At 34.2% G+C, this 21,332-nt stretch overlaps 1 protein-coding gene across 1 annotated transcript; it reads left to right on the top strand.

Annotated features, from left to right (window-relative positions):
• The first annotated feature begins 13,308 nt into the window (after positions 1-13,308).
• Positions 13,309-14,018, top strand: LOC122196315 (acetyl-coenzyme A carboxylase carboxyl transferase subunit beta, chloroplastic-like). The gene is made up of 2 exons (XM_042898755.2): positions 13,309-13,450; positions 13,498-14,018. Exons 1-2 carry the CDS (start codon positions 13,309-13,311, stop codon positions 14,016-14,018), a joined length of 663 nt encoding a protein of 220 aa, XP_042754689.2.
• Positions 14,019-21,332: the final 7,314 nt, after the last annotated feature.

Below are 21,332 nucleotides of genomic sequence, written 5' to 3' on the forward strand. Positions count from 1 at the left end.
AAAGGAAACTCGAACATTTTCACAAAACAAAAACCGCTTATGAACTCACCAGCGTTATGCTGATTTTAAAACCGCTTGTGTTCTCAAGTCAGCGTTAGAACAGGTACCCGAAGATCATTTTGTTCCAGGTTGGAGTGCGCAGAAGACCAGTTTGTTATGTTATCATATACTATGTATCACAACTATATAACTTTACTTTTGAAACAAATGTAAAACTTTTCTATATGTAATGTAATGGTTGTTCTACTTTACTTACTATGTGCATTGGATTTGGTACTCAACGTGGAGTCAACCCCGGAAATGTTTCCGCCTTCGGTTTTTGGGGTGTGACAAAGATGTTAGACAAAGTGGGGCTACAACACTCATGAGTGCTCATAAGTTCTGAGTATTGGATTCAACCCATGCTCACTTGTATCACTTCATGGAAATTATCTCGAGTGATCATGAGACGGTTATATCATATAAGTCTTCAAACCTAGAGATATGATTTGTCGCCTATGAATTGGTTATGCATTGACTGCACAAAAACGCATTGGTAACTCGATGTTATAAACCGTGCTTTTGTGTGTAATTTAACAAGTAGTAGAGCAAACATATGAGTCAAAGTTTATCTGTTCCTTCTAGGATTTGAAGCGATATCTGGGCCCCGCGATGATTTTGTTTTGACCTATGTACCGAGCCCGGTCAGAACTAAACTGATGTGTTCAGTTAAGTTTGTATGTCAAACAAATCGGAAATCGGGAAACAAATGCTGGACAATAAGCAAGACCATGTTCCATGTATTTGTCCGGCTGATATCTAGAATAGAGGATTATATGATCACTTATCTAAAATGGCGCTTTCTAGTTCAACAGAGTTTAAAGAGGTACGATTGCTGATCGGTTCCTGAAGTCATACTTGCAACTATAGTTATTAGACATATCCAAGTGGGAGACTGTTGGATATAGTGTCTAAGTCGGTAACTATATTTGGTATGTTCTTGACCCGACCCCGCATGGTCCATCTGGGTTGCACTTCACCCGAACAATTTATAGATAATATTTTGAGAATAGTATAAGTTATGATTTATTAATATATTATAAGTTCTAATATATTAATATAAAATCATATTATTTAATTAGTATTGATCTATAATTAATCTAGAATTAATTTAGATATCAAAAGTATGACTAATTAAATATGGGCTCTTGTATTTATATAGTGTGGGCTAATGCTTATTTGGAATGGGCTAGGCTTGCATGGAAAGTCCATGGATACTCCATGGAGCTTTAACCCATGGATCTCATGGAAATGAAAAGACATGGGTATTAGGGTTTACATGGATGTAACCCTAATCCACCACACTATATAAAGGAGGGTTTGGTTCTTGAAATCAAACTAGTTGTAGTGAGGATACTAAGAGGGCCGATTTCAAGAAGGTGATTACTATTCTCTCAAAGTTCCAAAGTTTGTGGTGATTTGTGATTTCCGTTTGAGGCATCCACACTATTGGTGCTAGGCTCTAAAACTCCAAGCAATCAACTACAACCACAAGGTAAGTAATTCTACTAGCTTTATTTGATTCGAGTTCCCCATGCCATGCTAGATAGGATAAGAACCTTGGAAAAATAATTATTTGCATGTATCTTAGTCAAACATAGATCCAAGGTTTCTAGGGTTGTATTTACACCATAGGAGTGTTAGAATGCTCAAAACCCATCAGATGTACCATTCAGAATCGTATTGTTCGTCGCACATTACCTACATAATTCAGTGAGATTTAGGAACCCAAACTTGATGGGTTTTGAGCATAACTACATCCTAGGTGATCATTCAACCCTAATTGATTTGGATCTATGTTTTTTTTACTAGTTGAACATGCAATTGAATACCAGACCAATAAACCCTAGATCTAGCATACATTTTCAAAAGTTATATAACAAAAGGGTTTTCATGTTTACCTTGCTTGTTATGTAGTAATAACAAGAACTCCTTGTAGATCCTTGACTCTTGAAAGCTTAGTGCCCCAAATGTTGCACCGCTAATGGCTCACAAACACCACTAGTAGGAGGATGAAAGGAAAGAGAAGGGAAGCACTTAGATTTTCGGCTAGGGTTTCCTGAATGCAAGCATTGGCCAAAAAAACTTAAGCCTATGGGGTCTTTATATAGCTGAGGGCTGCTAGGTTTTCTGGAGGAAACCCTAATTTCCTGCTTAAGGATTAAGCAGCCCATTGACCCCTACTAAGAAGCCTTGGACGAAATCTATAGGGCCTCCCTATAGATTTTCGTCCACTCCATTCCAAGGAATCCACCAGCCCAATTTCACAACTACCAACGATTTGCAAAACTACCCCTATTCTTTTAATCAGTTCCTTTAATCCCAAAATTAATTCCAAATTAATTTCTGATTAAATACTAATTAAATAACATGACTTCTAATTAATATATTATTTTCATAATACATTAATAAATCAATTTATTATTCCAAATAATAAATTCAACCTTTCTCTCTAAAAGTCATCCTATCAAGTTCTATGGTGAAGGCAATCCAAAACACAATGCTACTATCAAATCAAGTACATAACAATTATAGTTATGGCTTAGACACCTAATCCAACAAAACTTTCTTGGGTCCTAGTGAGGATTTCTTAACAACGGGAAAATAGTATTCTTATCAACCCAAAAACTTCATTTCAACAAACACTAATCTCTCCTTTAAAGATTTTGAAAACCTTCATTTTATTTTCTCCAAGATTAATTTCAACAATAGGAGCTTTTCTTTGTTTAGATTATTTGTGTTTCTTAGCCACCTTTTTCTCAAATTCCTTTGCCTATCCTTTTAAACTAGCATCGTATTCCTCGATACTTACCCCAGGTTCCGAAACTATTTTACCTTTGCCCTTAACATCTTTTGATTTGATGTTAACAGATTTTGAAAAATGTTTTTTGGGAGGACAATAGGAATTAGGCTCTTCAATAGGTTTTGAAACTTGAGGTTTGGAAGCCTTTGATTTTGAAATAGGAGATTTTGGAAAGGATTGTGATTATGATTTCGGAGTAGAAGAAGAATTCGTATTTTGAACTGCAGATCTTTGTGAATTAACAGATTTTTTATTGGAATTCTTGTTTTTCCAGAAACGTTTTCTTTCTTGTATGTTTTTCCTATATCTAGCATTCATCTACTTTTTCCTTGCAACAACTTCTTCTGTAGACACATGAATGTTAAATTTAGGTTTCTCTTTTCTGATTGGCTTTTCAGAAGAAGTTTCACTAGAGACATCCTTCGAGCCACTAGGTCCTGCCTGATCGTAACGAAGGTCAACATGATTCAGTGGTTCCGAAATGTATTTTCCTTTTGTTTTCAATGTGGTCATTTCAAAAATACCTTTTGTATCTTCCGAATTGTCTATTGGTGCATAACAGAAAAATTTGTCACAACCATCAGCATTATCATTATTAACAATGGATATTAGTTCTGACGTGTCATTTTTGTTCAGTCCGGTTTTTACGAAAACTTTATTGGGGACAGTTGGTACTTTCGGAAATACTGTGGATTTTTCTTTTAAAATTCTTAACCTTTATTTTCAACAACACGAATATATTCAATTGAATTTTCTGAAATCAACTTTTTGTTTGGTTCGGCCTCATTTTGTACAAATGTCGAACAATATATCTCATCTTCTACATAAATCTCACTCATGTCACTTTCGTTAAATTCAGAAACGTTTTCAACATGAAAAGTATTTTTTGAACTCAATTTTGTGCACATCGAGTCAATTTTTTGCATTGTATTAGATTTAATTAGTTCTTTATCTTTATCATCCAACATATGTTTTAACATATTCTTATGTTCTGTGCGATGAATATAAGCTTCTACTTTGTCAAGACCAATTTTGTACGAATCGAAAACATCATCAGAGGACACAATTAATTCACACTTTTAGCATTCTACATCAATTTCATCCTCTTTCAATTCAAGAAAGGTTTAAATCATTTTGTGTATATTTTTACCTATTTCACAATCAAGATGCAGCTGAGTAATATTGAAATACAGACGCTTCGTAATTAAACAAAAAATATTCGTTTCTTTTAAAAGTGCTAAATTGTCTCTCTTAAGATAAATGACGTCATCCTTTGACATATTAAGCTCTAATTCCAACTTCTTTATCGACATCCTTCTCTCTTCACTTTTACTTGTTACCCTGCTAATTTGATCACTTTGGTTAGAAATTGCTTGGACGAGTTCTCTTTAAATTATCGTTAAAATTAGAGAGAAAATGTAATTTGAATCGTATAATTCAGATTCGTAATGTGAAACATAAATATTAAGAGATTGGAGTATAGAGTGTACCTTACTGATGACCTTCTCGCATTCACTCACCAGTTTAGAAATAGGCCTTACAGAAACACAATTTTTACGCTTGTCCTCCATCATTCGCATAGCCCCTCTATTCTGAAACTGCTTTCTAAACCATCAGACATCTTCCTTTGTACTCCAGCACTTCATACTTTGCAACAAAACATCAACCATGTGTGGGTTTTTAAACTTCCTCGTCTTCCAAATATGTGGACCATACTTCAATAAGTCCATCTTTGTCACTACCTTCCTATACAATCAAAGTAGGCTTCGCATTTCCAACACTCTTTTTCTTCAAATCCTTTATCTTCTGGAGATAGTAGGCTTCATCTTTCTTATCTTCCTTCTTCTCATTCGACCTTCTCAACATAAATTCCTTAGCAAAATGATTCTTGCCATGGCACTAATTGCTATCATAGCTAGAATCTCCCAACAACTTCTTATCTTTTTTCTCTTCTTCCTTTTGAGAGTTTATGGCGCTCTCTTCTAACTGAAGTTTCCCTACCTGTTCCTATTCTTGAATCAACCAAAATTCATTTTGATGAACTTTTTTGGATTAGTTACCATTAGAACATATACCTATTTAGTAACTTCACTGTTCGAAAAGTGTGAATCAAAATCTTTTTCAACTACCTTTTCGCCCATCACAACCAGGGCCAACGATCCCATGATTGACACAAGCCTTACATCCTTCGTCACTTCATTTTCTTGGGATTTTAGGATTCCCACAAGCGTCGCCAAAGTGTAACCTTTGAAATGTTCATGAGCTTTAACTATGGATATGACTGCTTTCCATTTCAATCTCAATCCATTCATAAACGTGACTTTTTGCTATATTCTGTCATGCTTAATTTTGTGTTTTAACATCCTACTTAAAAGATGATTAAAACGATTGAATGTTTTTTCATGTTTTTCTTCTGGATTTTGAAAAAAAGCACCAAACTCGGATAGAATCAACATTTGAACAGAATGTTCTAGATCAACATCGCTTGAATAAAGCTCCTTTAAGCTATCCAAGATTTCCTTTTTCGTTTCATATGCACTCACCAAACGAAAATTATTTGGTGGAAGAGTAAACCTTATTATTCTCAATGCCTTGATGTTACTCTGCAACTAGTCTTTTTCATCTTGAGGATTATCTTTATTATCAACCAGTATTGCGTTGTAGTTAGCTTCTAGTATTTTTCATCTTGAGGATTATATTTATGATCAACCAGTATTGCGATGTAGTTGGCTTGAGTCTTGATGACCTTCCTTGTAGCTGTGTGAGAGGATGTCACACCCCAAAACCAAGAACGGTGGAAACGTTCTAGGGCAGAGGACGTCATGTATAATATCAACAACAATGTAAAGTAGTAAACAAGCAACAACATCATCCATTGCATTAATAATATAATTATTATACAAATGTGTTCTGTCAAATTTTGATAAACACTAAAGCATAAATCAAAATGAAAGATAAGTCTTGAACAAGCTCCATCTTCCTTTCTCCTTGCATCGGTACCTGTCTATGATGAACTGAGGATACAAGTAATTTTGAAAGCGAGTATCAGCTTGGAAGCTGGTGAGATCATAAGTATTTAGTGTCTTAATTTGTATGTAAGAATTTGTATGTAAGAATTTGTAAGTATATGTATTGTAAGTATTGAAAGTGTATATGAACTGTAAGTGTTTGAAAAACCCTAGAAATCCCTATGATTCCAACTAGTATATGAAGGTGTCTCCTACCGAGACCTAACTGTTTTGAATGTAGTCTTCTACCAAGACCTAACTGTTCTCAATGTTCTTTTCTTGTAAGAGTGTGTAATTTTCCCAAGTGTAACTATTATTAAAAAAATATAGTTTTTACATTTATAGTTTAAGTGAAAAGATCACTAAATATATGTACAAGGAAAAATTAATGTAGTACTAAAACGTAGCGCTATAAGAACTACTGATGTACTAATTACCTTAAACCGGATTTATATTAAGGCATTATGTGATAAATTGCACCATACTATCGACTAGTAACAACGACATAATGAATGGTCGTAATAACGGAATGACGTTTGGCACCCGCAGACCTACAGGTCCGGCTGTAGCTAGAAGTAAGGTGTAGGATTGTCAATCCAGTATAGATCTATACGCAAACTCACGCTCTCCCTACAAGAGACTCTGGCTACTACTCGAGTCATGACATTTAGGTCATACTCCGATTTAAATCACAATAATTATCGTATTCTCATATATGTACTGTAATGAAATGTTCTAACTCTAATGTACGTGCTCTCTACCTAGCAAGTATAGTAATGTAATGAACTGTTCTAGCTGTAATGTACGTGCTCTCTACCTAGCAAGTATAGTAATGTAATGAACTGTTCTAGCTGTAATGTACGTGCTCTCTACCTAGCAAGTATAGTAATGTAATGGACTCTTCTAACTGTAATGTTCTAGAAAGTATTGACTCATGAATGAACTGACTCATTGTATGATATCGCGTTCAAGTAATTGTTCTAGTATCTTCCTAAACTACCCATATGGTTGTTTACTAGTAATCTAACTGGGACGTATGAACATGGATGTATACCCTTGCTACCCAAGGGCATATGATGAACTGGAAGGACCTTTTATGACTATATATGTACACATGATATATAACTAATATTTAAACGACCTTCGGACGAGTACTCGATATCCCACCAGACCACATCTCAAGCGCGAAAAGGAAATAGGGTGGATAGCCTTCCTAAGTCTTTTAAACATTTCTTATATAACTATACATATAGAGGCATACAATTTATAATATAAAAGCATAAATAATTTTTGTAAGACATTTGAAACATGAATATTATTTTAAGAAAAGATCGACTTGATGTCAATCTATAAAACAATTTGAAGGCATAAGTTTGATAAAACAGTTTAAGTATAAGGAAACATTTGTTTGAAACATAGTTGTAAATAAGTTTGAAAGGTAATGTATAGAGTAAGATGTACAGTGTAATAAGGAGTTTAAAACATATAAAATGTTTATAAAAATCATTTGAAGGAAATTGTTTGGTAAAACGGCTAATGAGTAGCCAAATCATTTGAATGTTGTATATTAATCACATGTGATTGATGGAATAACTAGCATAATTCTACTTATTAATCACATGTGATTGATATAAGAAGTAGCATGGTTCAACTTGTATCCCCCCCATAAAACATTTAAAAATAGTTTAAAACATCAGTTAACGGGTATGAACTCACCTACAGTAAGTGACTGGCGTTGAACGGAGTGTTATCGTACGGAAGGATCGGACAAGTGCTTGGTGTCAAGTGAAGACTTAGACACACACAATGATCCTAATTTCATATGAAAGCATATGTATATAAATAATTACTGATTAAAACACTAATTATACAAGTATAAACATTTAAACGCGAGGAAAACACTTTTGGTCAAGTGCTAGGAGGCTAATGGGTTGCAACAAAGGAGTGCAATGCCCCTAATGTGAGTTTAAGGTCTAATGACCATATTCTTTGGAGTTTACCGCCCAGGGGAGTAAACTCCTGGCCGTAAACTCTCAAACAAGTGCCTAAATGGAGCATAGAATTATTACAACTCTAGTGGTGAATTGTTTCAGGGCTATAACAAGTGTTTGGGTACCATATGAACTCCTTTGGGGAGTTTACGGCCCATAGACCATATTCCCTTGGAGTTTACGGCTGTAAACTCCCTTGGGAGGGTGATTATTGTGATTTCTAACCTCTAAATTAACTAGGAACAAATCTAGGCTTTGGTACTTGGCTTTAGAGGAGTTTATGGCACCAGTTGGCACCATTTTATGGATTTTACAGCCTTAGAACCTTTTGGGCCGTAAACTCCCTTACTCTTGGTGTTCTAAGTGTTTTACCCAGTCCAAAACTCATCTAGGTACATGCCCAAATTGGTCTCTTGGCTTAAGGAAGGATTTAGGGTGTCATTTGACCCCTTTATAGGAGTTTACGGCCCAAGAACTACTCTTGGCCGTAAACTCCTCAACACTTGTGCTTCTATGTGTTTTCTAGGTTCTAATCAATTTAGGGTACTTGTCTAAAATAAAGTCCAAGCCTTAGGTGCCTTAAAAACACCATTTGAGCAAGTTACAAGGGAGTTTACTGCCTAAGCTATTCTTGGGCCGTGAACTCCTAAACTTGGGTGTTTCTTGGTTGATTTCTTGTCCCTAAAACACTCCTATACATGTCCAAGGTAGTTACTAATCACGGGGGACAATCTATGCTTGGTTTCGGAAGTTTACCGCCCAAGAACACCTTGGGGAGTAAACTCATAAATCGGATGATTTAGCTATGTAATCTATGTTATGAACAAATTTAAAGCTTTCTAACACTACTAGAAAGAGTTACTCACAATTTGGGATAAAAACCAGAAGATCCGTGAGAGATAATTTGGCTTTTCTCTAATTGGAATTCAACTAATGAACCAATTTGGTTTAGAATTCTATTTATAGTCCTGAGATTTTTGGCAGAAAATATTTCTATTCTCGGAGTGAACTCTAATGTCCTAGAGTATTGGAATTACAGTGTTGCACAAAACCTTAGTGCATCCACTCTCCTAATATTTCCTTAGGTGTAAAATCCTGAAAACTGCCAAACTTATACTCGAAATCCGAGTTTTCACTGTAACCGTTCTAACTTCTATTGGATCGAAATGGTTTGTTCAGAATGGAAATTTTGGGTTGTCACAGAGGAAGTATGTTGCGTCATAGCCTCCCATATGGTTGAGCAGTGTTCTTCTAGATCTAGAAAATAATCTTTAAAGTGCAAGGCCCATACTTCGTAATAGCGTGGGAAGAGGATTGGGATCCTGGTAGTAGATCTGATGCTACTCGAGAGATTGAAAGACAAAGTATGAGGATCTTCGTGCTGCATGATTTCAAGATTCATGGGAACTATTATAGAATCAGACGTGTAAAAAATTAATCGAGTTTAGGGTAACAAACAGGATTCAGATCTGCCATTTGTAATCGATAGAAACAATCAAAACAACAAGAACAATTCCAATAACAACTCAAAACCATACCAAAACTCATCAGAAGATTACCGTATGAGTTACACAATCTCCTGCTCTGATACCAATTATAGAAACAATAAATCTAAAGATCAATAGATTCTAAATAGTAGAATGAACCAAAGAACAAGAACAACTATCAAAGATGTGCCAAATGCTTAATATTATCAAAGCTTTAAAAGATTTGAACTTGAACTTTTCTATAAAATCTAAGTAGGGAAATACAATCGATTGACCCCAAAATGATACATGCATGCACATTAAGTAGCCTAACCCTAGCAACATAAAGACGGATGGATAGGCCCAATCCGTTAATATAAGACTAATTACGTACATAACAAATTGACACAACACATTAAATAACCCAACACCTCCTAGAATTGAAATATTGGAGACTTATTAGTTACTTCCAAAGACACAAAACATTCTTTGATTCTAATAGGAAAATCCTTGGGTTCAAGGTAATGATAGTTGAACTTACATGATGGATTATATGCAAGGAAAATCCTCCAGGTGCATGCTTCTCTTATTTTGATAATTTTAGTCAGTTATCCATAATTGTAACTAACTAAATTCATGTTATCACTTTGTATTTATTTCAAAATTCCGCTTTGTATTTTATTCCATAATTTAACTATTTAAGAAGTGTCAAGTTCTAGTTTTTCACTTTTTTCTTTTAGTGTTCGGGTGATACGTTCTTACTCAAGTTCACGTCTACTGGTTCCAATTCCCAATAATAGTCATTTGGAAAATACATACTATGCAGTAGCCATATAAAAGACAGTTTACTATAACTTTTCACTTATCAACTCTAGTTCAATTTTGAAGTCAATGAAACATCTTCAACAATCTGATGGGATGTAACTTTACACTTATTATATTTATGGTTTGTTGGATCTTCTTTCATTGAATTTTATTGATTTACTTTTGCTTATTTATAACTTTACGAGTCAATTTCATACCCATTCATACAGGGTCAGAGACACATAATTACGGTTTGTATATTGTGATGGTAAGACCACCCTATGCTTCTTTCAACCACCTGGATAATATTATTCTTTTTTTTATATTAATATCTCATTATAGCCACTTTGATTTTTTACCTGTTATTTCTTCTTTGTTGAATTATTGGAGTGGCATGGATTAAGAGAAATCCAAGAATTATATATATTGGTTTTTCAAGTATATGTTCACCTTCTTAATTGCCCAACTACCAAGATGATGGTCATGTTTTATATATACTTTTTTTCTAACATCACCATTTTTTATTTTAAACTACATATAAATAAATAAATGATTTAAAAGCATTTAATGTTTCTTGTTAAGACTATTTGCATATGGCTTACAAGATGGTGTTTCATTGCAGTCATATGATGGTGTGGGTTTGGACTAATGTCTAGTCCAGATTCTCATGGTGAGTTTTACTGTTGTCTTATGAATTGTATATGTTCACTATTTTAGATTTAAATTATTTTCTCTTGGATACAAAATACTTTATCCCAAAACATGTGATATGTGATAATGATAAGAATATTGTTTCCTTTATTTTATTTTCTTTGCACTATATGTTGTTCACTTGTTTGATGTCACTTGTGTTTTTATAGACTCCAAACAAGTAATGGTTTTTGAGCTTTAGGAGTAATGTTGGAGCTTCAACTGCACAAATGGACAACAATTTCATGTAGTAGGGCTAATGATGTATGGGGTTTGAGATGGATGCATCTTCAAGTGGTGAAGTTTCAAGGCTTAATGTTGTCATGGAGACCATGAAAGGAGAACTTACTCACATGTTCCTTTAATGTTGTGTTTTGTCTTTTATAATAAAATTTTGTGCAATATTAGCAATTTATTACATTTATTTACCATCGGAATGATCATTTGTGTTTGACATATTATATTTTGTACAATATATTATCTTTCTTATTTATGCTATTTTATTTTGTATTATGAGACTTTTAAATGTGTTATATAATTTGAAATTTAGTAAATCATTTTTTTTTTAAAAACCACGTAACATTATGACACGTAAAAATGTGTGACATCTTTCTTTATTACAGAGGGTTTAATGACATACAATGCGTGTCATAAATGTGTGTCGTAAGCTTATGACATGCAAATGTGTTTCGTCTTTCTTGGTGACAGTGGCTTTAAGAACACACATTTATATGTCATTTGTACCCATTTATGAAATGCAATGTATGCCATTAAAGGGTTGTTTTCTAGTAGTCAAATGTAACAATATATTTCTTATAATCTATGGATGAAGTTCCATGTAACTGACATAGATCACTATGTATTAATTCCAACATAACAAAATTCCTTTTTATATTTGGAAAGGATTGTCTGGTACCATACATAACCTAAACTAGCATACCAAACAGAATAATCAATAATACTATAACAATCAATATATATAGAATCTACAATGTAGTCATTTAAATTCAACCTAAAGATGTCATTAGCATAATACCCTAATTTTTCAAATGTACCATAGTTTGATTCTATACACTTATAGATCGATAGACATGTTTGTAAACACATTTATTTAATATACCATCAGATATAATGTTTTTCCTAATATCCTAGAACATGTATAAATTTTCTAAGAGGAAGACTTTTTTCATAAATAAATAGTAGAGACATTGAACCACAAACTATAACTGGAGCTTTATTATGGTCTACCATATAGAACACTAATCTATCATCTACTACTTCATAGTCTTTGAAACAACAACATTTATACGTATATGACATTGTCACTCCACAAGTCTATCTACTATGCATGATCATCATCATGTACATAAAATGAATCAAGAATTAATGGTATATGATATATAAAAAAAGTATTTCCAAATCCTAAATTCTAACCTTGTTGTGGTTTTGGACCTTGATAATGTTATCCTTGTCCAGAAATTCTTGGACTATTATTTTTCTTCCACCAACAAAAATTACGTTTCATGCGACTAGGTTTGTGGCAGTTCCAACACACAAGTTTAGGTTTCCTGTTAGAACCTTTCTTCTTAGCATCTTTCTTCTTTCTTTTTCCATTATTATCTTTTTTGTTTGTAACATCTTCCATAATGTGGACAAAAAGATATATGAACCTACTTTTTATTTCATTCAACACTTTCTTGAACCTGGAGACTTTTTCAATTTGTAAGTTTCTGCCATGTTATATAAGAGAAAACTCTTATTTTTTTTGTTTCAATATGTTTTTGAAATCCTACAAGTATCAGTGTAATTTTCTATCACACTTGATATAGAATGGGAGTCATCATCTTCATCTTGTGCTGTTCAATTTGACAAAATATGTGTATGAGTTCATTGTATTGTTCCGTGATAGGCCTTGAATCGACCATTTGTTAATTATTGAAATTACTAATAAGTAAACTCTTACTAAAAGCATCCACTGCCAAATACATCGAATCCAACATATCCTAAAGGTCTTTTGTAGATTTATGATTTTTATAGATGTTAAAGGTGGAGTCATACATACCATTCAAGATTTGTCTATGACATACGTAGTCGTAATTATGTCACTTGGAGCAACGTCTAGTGTGTTTCATAGTTTCAACTTCTTAGGCTTCTGGTGTAGGTGTACTTAAAACGTGAACAACTTTCAGACTAGTTAGAAGAAAGTTCATCTTGTTCTGCCAACTATGAAAGTCATTTCGATTAACCTTTTCCATTTTCTAGAATTTAGAACTCATTTCCATAAGCAATTATATATCCATCGATATTCATTACAAATCACATATTTTGAATCTTATATTTTACGATTTTAATAACAATGAATACTTGGATAATTCGATAATTCTCTATATGTAATATTCTCCAAACTCTGTGATTTCGACTAAAAAAAATAATATTCCTATATGAGTAAGTATATTTATATATGAATAAGTATGTGTCCAGATATATGTGATTAATCATATATAAATATGGCAGTTGATGGTAGAGGTGGAGGCGGTAGCAATGGCAGTGGTGGTAGTGGTGGTGGTGGCGGTGGCAAGGGTCGTGGTGGCAATCGTTGCAGAGATGATTATGGTAGAGGTAGCAGATATGGTGGTGGCAGTAGCGATGGTCATGTCGTGGATGTTAAACAAGGTTTTGCTGATGATCATGTTATCAAAGAAATACAGGATTAACCGAGGCTGTTCAAACAGGCAAAGGGCAACTAAACGGTATTACCGTAGCAATTAGGGTTATCGATTTTCAGTTTATGGGAGGTAGTATGGGATCCGTTGTCGGGGAGAAAATTACCCGTTTGTTTGAATACGCTACTAAAGAATTTCTACCTCTTATTATAGTGTGTGCTTCCGGAGGGGCGCGCATGCAAGAAGGAAGTGTGAGCTTGATGCAAATGGCTAAAATATCTTCTGCTTTATATGATTATCAATCAAATAAAAAGTTATTCTATGTACCAATTCTTACATCTCCTACTACCGGTGGGGTGACAGCTAGTTTTGGTATGTTAGGGGATATCATTATTGACGAACCCAATTCCTACATTGCCTTTGCGGGTAAAAGAGTAATTGAACAAACATTGAATAAAACAGTATCTGAGGGTTCACAAGCGGCCGATTATTTATTCCAGAAAGGCTTATTCGATTTAATCGTACCGATAAATGTGGCCACAATGGTGGTGTAAAATGACGAATATATATATATATATATATATATATATATATATATATATATATATATATATATATATATATATATATATATATATATATATATATATATATATATATATATAGCCCCTTGAACCTTGCTAGGGGTGTTGCCCCTACACCTCTCCCATGATGATGTGCCTTGGAACTCCTCAAAGGGCGCTGGTTGTGTGCCCCTCGTGTTCCTGAATCGTAATTAACTATCCGAGTATGCATTTTGCACATTTTGGCTCAAAATATAACCAAATAGAACTAAGTTTGTTTCGTATAAAGTTATGGTTACACAAAATATATTGATCATTTTAAAATCGGCAACAAAATTTTTAAATTTCGGACTTTCTTTGCCGATAATTCCATGATCCGGCATTGTCTTTAATACTTATGTCTAGAAACTAAAGTTTTTCCGTGGCCACTCGTTTATCTTGTTTAGCAAAAAGTTTAGCACTTCTTTTAAGTTGGGTACACTCACGTTATTAATAATACATTTTAAGTGTTCCCTTTGAATGAGCAAGGATCCATTTTTTGAAACATGTACACACGTGGGTTGTTAGTCTTTAGGGTTAAGGATTGATTCCATCCGCAGAAAAGAGGACAATAAATAAACAAAAAACAGATTATGGGTAAGCACTTAGCTATAATTAATAATTGATTTGCAGCTTTAATAGCATATTCTCACTTTAAATAACAGGTGCATCATTGTTTCCGGTAAGGGGGTAGCACAAGTGAAGTTATAACTAGGGAAAGAGAGAGGAACTTACACTAATTTATTAATTAATTATTTAATAGATATATTAATTGATTATGGCCTTTTGATATATTAGTCAAGTATATTCGACTAACTTAATTACATATAAGTAGATTAATTCAAGTGTATTTGTCTAGAACATGGTACTTTATGTCAATCAAGTGCATTAGAAGCAGTTGGTTACAAGTTAGCAGCTAGACCGGTTAAATGGGTTGAAATTGTTGAAAGTTAGTATAGTTTATTATCTTAAAATATATTTTTCATAATTATATTATATTTAATACATTAATTACTTCTAACCTTATATACAAAAATGGTTTTTGATTTATAAGAACATAGATGTAGCATGTGTTTTAATAATGACTTTAAGTAATTTAGCAAGAGATTTGTATTAGTATGTTTCAGATAATAAAAAATATAAACAGGTTACACAACTTTAACAAGACATAAATAAACATTTTCTAGTGATGAAATGATCGATCAAAAATGAATAGCGTTAATAACTTTGAAATTATCCGGCAAAAATTTCACAATAAGTTTATGGGTGGGGAGCAAAAAAGCTCTTCGCCTTCTTCAAGTCGCTTTCTCAATTTCAAGTCCCTTTCTTTTTTTATTATTTATTTATTTATTTTTAACAACGATTTGTTCTTGATTGCACTTATCGAAAAAGAACTACTAATATAACAGTTAGTGAGAACCTAATAAACAACAATCATAACCAATATATAATAATCTTAAAGTAATTAAATTATTAAGGTGCTTTCGGCTTTTAGCATAATGAAGGATAGTATCATTCCTTTGAAAACAGATTGCGTACAATATGGAAGTACATATAGACGGTACAAAGGCCTGTTGGGCCGATGGCCTAACTCTGTAAGAATACATGGGCTATAACACTACATAAATATGCATATACATTAATATTCCCTCCAGGTTTATTGGGAAGACAATTTCAACTGGACTTAAAAGTATTAAATCGTTGTAAGGAAATGCTTTTAGTAAAGATGCCGGTGTACTGAGCAGACGACAGAACATTGAAAATGCGAACTAGCTCGCCGAATACTTGATCCGGCACAAAATTTATGCTAATCTTGATATGATTAATGCATTAGTTTTGAACGGGGTTTGATGATATGTAAACTGAGTTGATGTTGTAACAGTAGACAATGGTGACATTTGTCGGAGGGCACCGAAGCTCTCTATTTGGTCAAAAATATGGTTTATACTTACTTTTCTAGGAAATGTATTTTGTGTCTTGGACCGTAAACAGCTTGATGTTTACGGCCGTATACGTGCTTACGGTTGTGTTTACGGCCGTAAACAGGTATACGACCGTAAACCCATTTACAGCCCATGTTCTCCGGTCCATGTTCCCCTTGTGTGTATATATATATATATATATATATATATATATATATATATATATATATATATATATATATATATATATATATATATATAGGTATAGGGGTGATGAGTAGAGATTGATGAACAGTAGAAAGTGTACGGTAGAGAGAAGAACAAGTGTATGTTGTGTGTGAATCTTGTAAGGAATTTAATTCTAATCATATCATTCAAGATTCATCATCTTCTTCTTCTCCTTCTCTTCTATTTTGATTTGATATCATCCGTTTGATTGGGATTCCGCACCATCAAATGGACCTGATTGATACACAGGCAATTTAGTGACTTACAATTGGTATCAGAGCTTGGTTTGTATCAGTCAATTTTTTCAGATTTGGAGCATATTTGTTATTATTTTTTTAAAAAATTTTGCGTTTCTGGATAGATCTCTGAAAATTAAGGGGGGTTTCTTCTTTGAATTTTTCATAAAAACTGGTGTTTGATCGAGTTTTGAAGCAAAAAGGGGCAAAAATCACTATTTTTGGTCGAAACTTGCGAGGGGGTGGCGGAGTTTACGGCCGGCAGCTAGGGTTTCGGAGTTCACGGTCCGAGATTACGGCTCAGAGTTTACGGCCTGGGAGTTTATGGTCTGAGGTTTACGGCCTCGGAGCTTGCGGTCCAGTAGTGTTTCCGGCCTCGCAAGCAACAGCCTCGCAAGAAGCAGCCTCACACAACGTTTAATTAAAAAAGGGGTCACAATTTTGAGGGTGTCGGGGATCGAACCCACCACCTCCAACTCGGCAACCTGATCCCTTGTTACAATCTTTCGAAATTTAATTCATAACCCGTTATTCTCGGTTTCAACTTTCAAAATTTGACACTTTTAACTCAAAATTCAATTTCCTTAAGTTTTTTCTTAAATCCCTTTCCATCCAAAATAATATATATATATATATATATATATATATATATATATATATATATATATATATATATATATATATATATATATATATATATAATAATAATAATTATAATATAAAATTAATAAATAAAATTATATTTTGATTTTTGCCTTTTATTTTTTTAACTTTTGACCTTAAATTTTGCTTTGACTCTCAAGTTTGACCTTTGACTTTAAACTTTGACTTTTTCGTTTAATTTATAAATTTTCAAATTCAGCCTTTTCAAATTTGCCTTTTGAGTTTGACTTTTTAAATTTGACTTTTAAGGTTGACTTTTGAGGAAAAGGGCATTTTTTAATTTGACGTTTAAATTTTATTTTAACTTCTAGTTGTGCTTTTTAATGGCTTTTAAGGTCTACGAGGGAGTTGAAAACATGAAAGAGAGTTGTCAGGATATGTTAAGACAAAATTTCAACATTTTCGATTATATCCCTGGAGAAACCCTCGAAACTCAGTTGCAGCGATTTACTACACTTACTACTGATATAGAAGTTGAGGACCTGAGATATAAATGATATCAACTTAGGAAAGGACAGAAACCCCTGAGGGCTGAATTTGAAGCAAAAACCAAAGATTTTAGGAAGCTTCAGGAAGAGTATAGGAACAAGTGTGAAAATTATGACTATATTAAGAGACAACTTGTTGCTGTAACTAAAGAACTTGACACTTTGAAAATTAAGTGTGGAAAAAACAGATGTTAGTTTCAAAAATTATACTACGTCAAGGCAGACAGTTGGGCCCTTATTTGAAACTCAATTAAAATTCAAAGACAATCAAAAGAAGGGTCTAGGGTATGATAGTGTTCCTCCACCTTTCAATCATAACTACACATCCATCCCTATGACACATGAAGAAATTGAAGGGGAGACAGATCTTCGATATGGCAAACCAGCTGGATTTGTGTCAGGGGGTACTCAAGTTGAAAATACTAATGTGTCTACTTTATATGGAGGTAAAGTAGCAGAAGATAAGAACAAGGAGAAAACCATTGAACAAACCAACATCTCCTTGAGCTCTGAATCTGTTGCTTCGAACTCAGCTGATTCTGATCAACTTGCTGTTGAGAAATACAGGCCACCAATTCCAGCGCAATAGAGTGCTTGTTGCAAGTGTGTATGTGGGAACAATAAGAGACAAGGCAAGGATACGCCACCAGGGGCAGGAAGAAACAACTTCTCAGTGAAGAAAAAGATATGTTTTCACTGTGGAACACCTGGACACATTTCCAGAAATTGTCCTAATCGCGCATATGTTCCCTACTATGCACAAGGGTGGCAGAACGCGCCAAGAGGGAGATAATTCAAAAGAAACCCCTCAAGGTCACGTTCATACCATGGTGACTAGAACGCGCAGAAGGCCAAGAATTCAACTCCCAAGAACAAGAAGGAAATGTCGGCCAAGAAGCCAAATCCAAGAGATGCTCCCACGAAGTCAAAATCAAAGTCATCTCAACGGCTGACATCAAGATCAAAAACAAGTACTGAGCCACCCATCAGATCGAAAAAGAAATGGGTTAAACCCAACTACAAATGGGTTCCGACGGCTCAATCTCCCAAATCTTCTAACGATTCTAATATTTCTATATCTTCTGTTTGTGATAAACATGACATGTCATGGGAGAAAGTATCGTGTGTTGATGACAAAGGTCGACCCAGTTTCAAAATGGACTGGGTTCCAAACACCAACCGATCCCGCTCTGTTTCGGAGCAGCTATGGAGGCATATCATCAGACTTCGGTTTGTTGGTAGTGGCTGTTCCAGGCACATGATAGGGGACATCTCTCAACTATGCAACATTCATAATTTTGTTTGAGAGTATGTGTTCTTTGCGGGAAAGGAAGAAAGGATGGGATCACAAATGGGGTTAGTGCGTAATGACATGAAGAATTTTCGGATCTGTTCTGAGATTATGCGTGGTGTTCTCAGTCCTTCTGGATGCAAATTCAATCGGTGACTTACGATTTGAATTTTCTTCTCTACACTCCTGAGTTTTTCTTAAGCTGATTCGCTTTAAAGACTAATTTTTGTTTTAGGATAGTTTAAATTTGCGCATTTACTTTCATTTCTCTCCTATGCACAAATTTAGGGGGAAAAATAAAAACAAAACAAAAATTAGAAAATTTTAATTTAAAAAATCCAAAAACATTAGAAAGTCAGAAAACAAAAATGTTGTTAATGGATTGTGCTTGCAGGAGATGTTTTGGGAAGCGATATAATCATGTGTTAACAGACAAATGAATCTATGTAAGGGACTGAATCTGAATTGTCTAGGCTCTGTGTTTGATGTGCTGGTAGGCACGAAAGATTTAAAATGGACTTGACTAGGCATAGATGAACTTAACGAATCTAGAGACTTGAAAAATCTTGACCTAGATAGATCCATTTAGCCTGACAATACGACACTCGGATAGGTTGAGCAGGGAGATATACATGAGAATCTATCGATCACATTAAATGAATCCGTATCTAGAACTGTGGATTAACTTTTCCTCGATGTGCGGATTCTGTCCTTAATTCCGGTTTGATGGGGTGACTGGGGAATTCCGATAAATTAGGTCTGTAGAAAGTTATTTTCTTTTTCTCTGTCTGTTAGCCATATGTTGCCTCCTTTGCGTGATCGAGAGATCCGACCTGGACTGTAACATATGCAATTCTATCTCTCTGCATCTTCTCTCTATGCAATTCTCTCTATCTATTAGCCATATACTGTCTCCTTTGCGTGACTCAAAATCCGACCTGGTACACAGTATATGCACCATTCTCTTCTCAATCCCTCTAAAAACTTCAGTTAGTCATATGTTTCATCCTTTGCGTGATTGGAAGAGATCCGACCTGGATGTACAACATATGCATTCTAAATCTATCTTCTCTCTTAATAATTGTCTACTCACCCGGTGTAAGGAGTATTCTGGAAGTCCTTGATGGCTGGAGCATATCAGGAAGTGGGAAACACATTCTAGTACAATTAAAATTGAACACATATAGAGTGTCTGTAGATCTTGCTGCTCAATTTAGGTGGACAACAATATCTTTGGTCATCGTCAGCTGAATGGTCCTTAAGGAATATTATCTAGGAACTTAGGATCACATTGTATTGTCACTTATAATATGTCCTAATTTTTTCACAATCTTTCATGTTTAAGTGGACCACGATACCGGCGATTGACCAGATCTATTCATGAAGGAAGAGGTACTGATAAACGGATAAAGGTTGTCTAAAAACTTTGATCCCAAATCACTCTTAAAGTTTGCTATTATTTTTGATTTTGTTAAGTTTGTTCATAGTGTTCTTCTAATTTAAATATTAGGGGAGAATTAAAATTTAAAAAAATCAGATAATTCAAAATAAAAAAATGGTTATTTCTGATTTATTTCTTTTTCAAGAAAACCAAAAATCCAAAAATATTTTTGTTTCTGTTTTTTTTTCAGAAAATATGAAAAACCCAAAAATATTATGTGCTAAATTTTCTTTTAGTTTTGTTTTATCTTGAAAAGTGAATTCAGGTGAAGATGAAACTCATGGAGTTTGTGTCGAAGATTTCTGAGCCAATGCTTTATCCGTGATCATTGAAGAATTCTCATTCGAAGGAGCAAGAAATGAAGATTATTCTTTCAACATTGAATCCTTCAACCCCAGTAGCAAGGTGAAGCTGTACTTGAAGATTATGTGACAGATTGCATTGAAGCCTCCTCAATCAATTTGCTACTATCTTGTACCTGCTGAAGTAATCTAGAAGATTATTTCTCTCTGAAGTTCTCTCTGAAGATTCTCAAGCTAAAAGCACCAATTTTCAAGAATCTCTACATCAAGCATCCTCATCCAATGTGCGTTCAATGCCAAATTCTGAAGAAAAGCCCAACTACTTAAGATGAAGTCATTTATTGAAGATTCATCAAGTTCATCTTGAAGCTATGAAAAATCTGAAGATTGAAGCTGAAGCCAAAACTCCCAATGAAGATTGACAAGAAAATCCAGCTACTTTTTAGGGGGAGCTTGTTAGTTCATTTAAGAAAAGAAAGTTATAAACCAAGGGGGATATTGTTGGGTAAAAAATATGGTTTATACTTTACTTTTTTAGGAAAATGTATTTTTGTGTCTTGGACCGTAAACAGGTTGGTGTTTACGGCTGTATACATGTTTACGGTTGTGCTTACAGCCGTAAACCCATTTACGGCCCATGTTCTCCGACCCATCTTCCCTTTGTATATATATAGGTGTTAGGGGTGAGGAGTAGA

Source organism: Lactuca sativa, chromosome 3, assembly GCF_002870075.4.
Source record: "Lactuca sativa cultivar Salinas chromosome 3, Lsat_Salinas_v11, whole genome shotgun sequence".
Taxonomy (NCBI): Eukaryota; Viridiplantae; Streptophyta; class Magnoliopsida; order Asterales; family Asteraceae; genus Lactuca; species Lactuca sativa.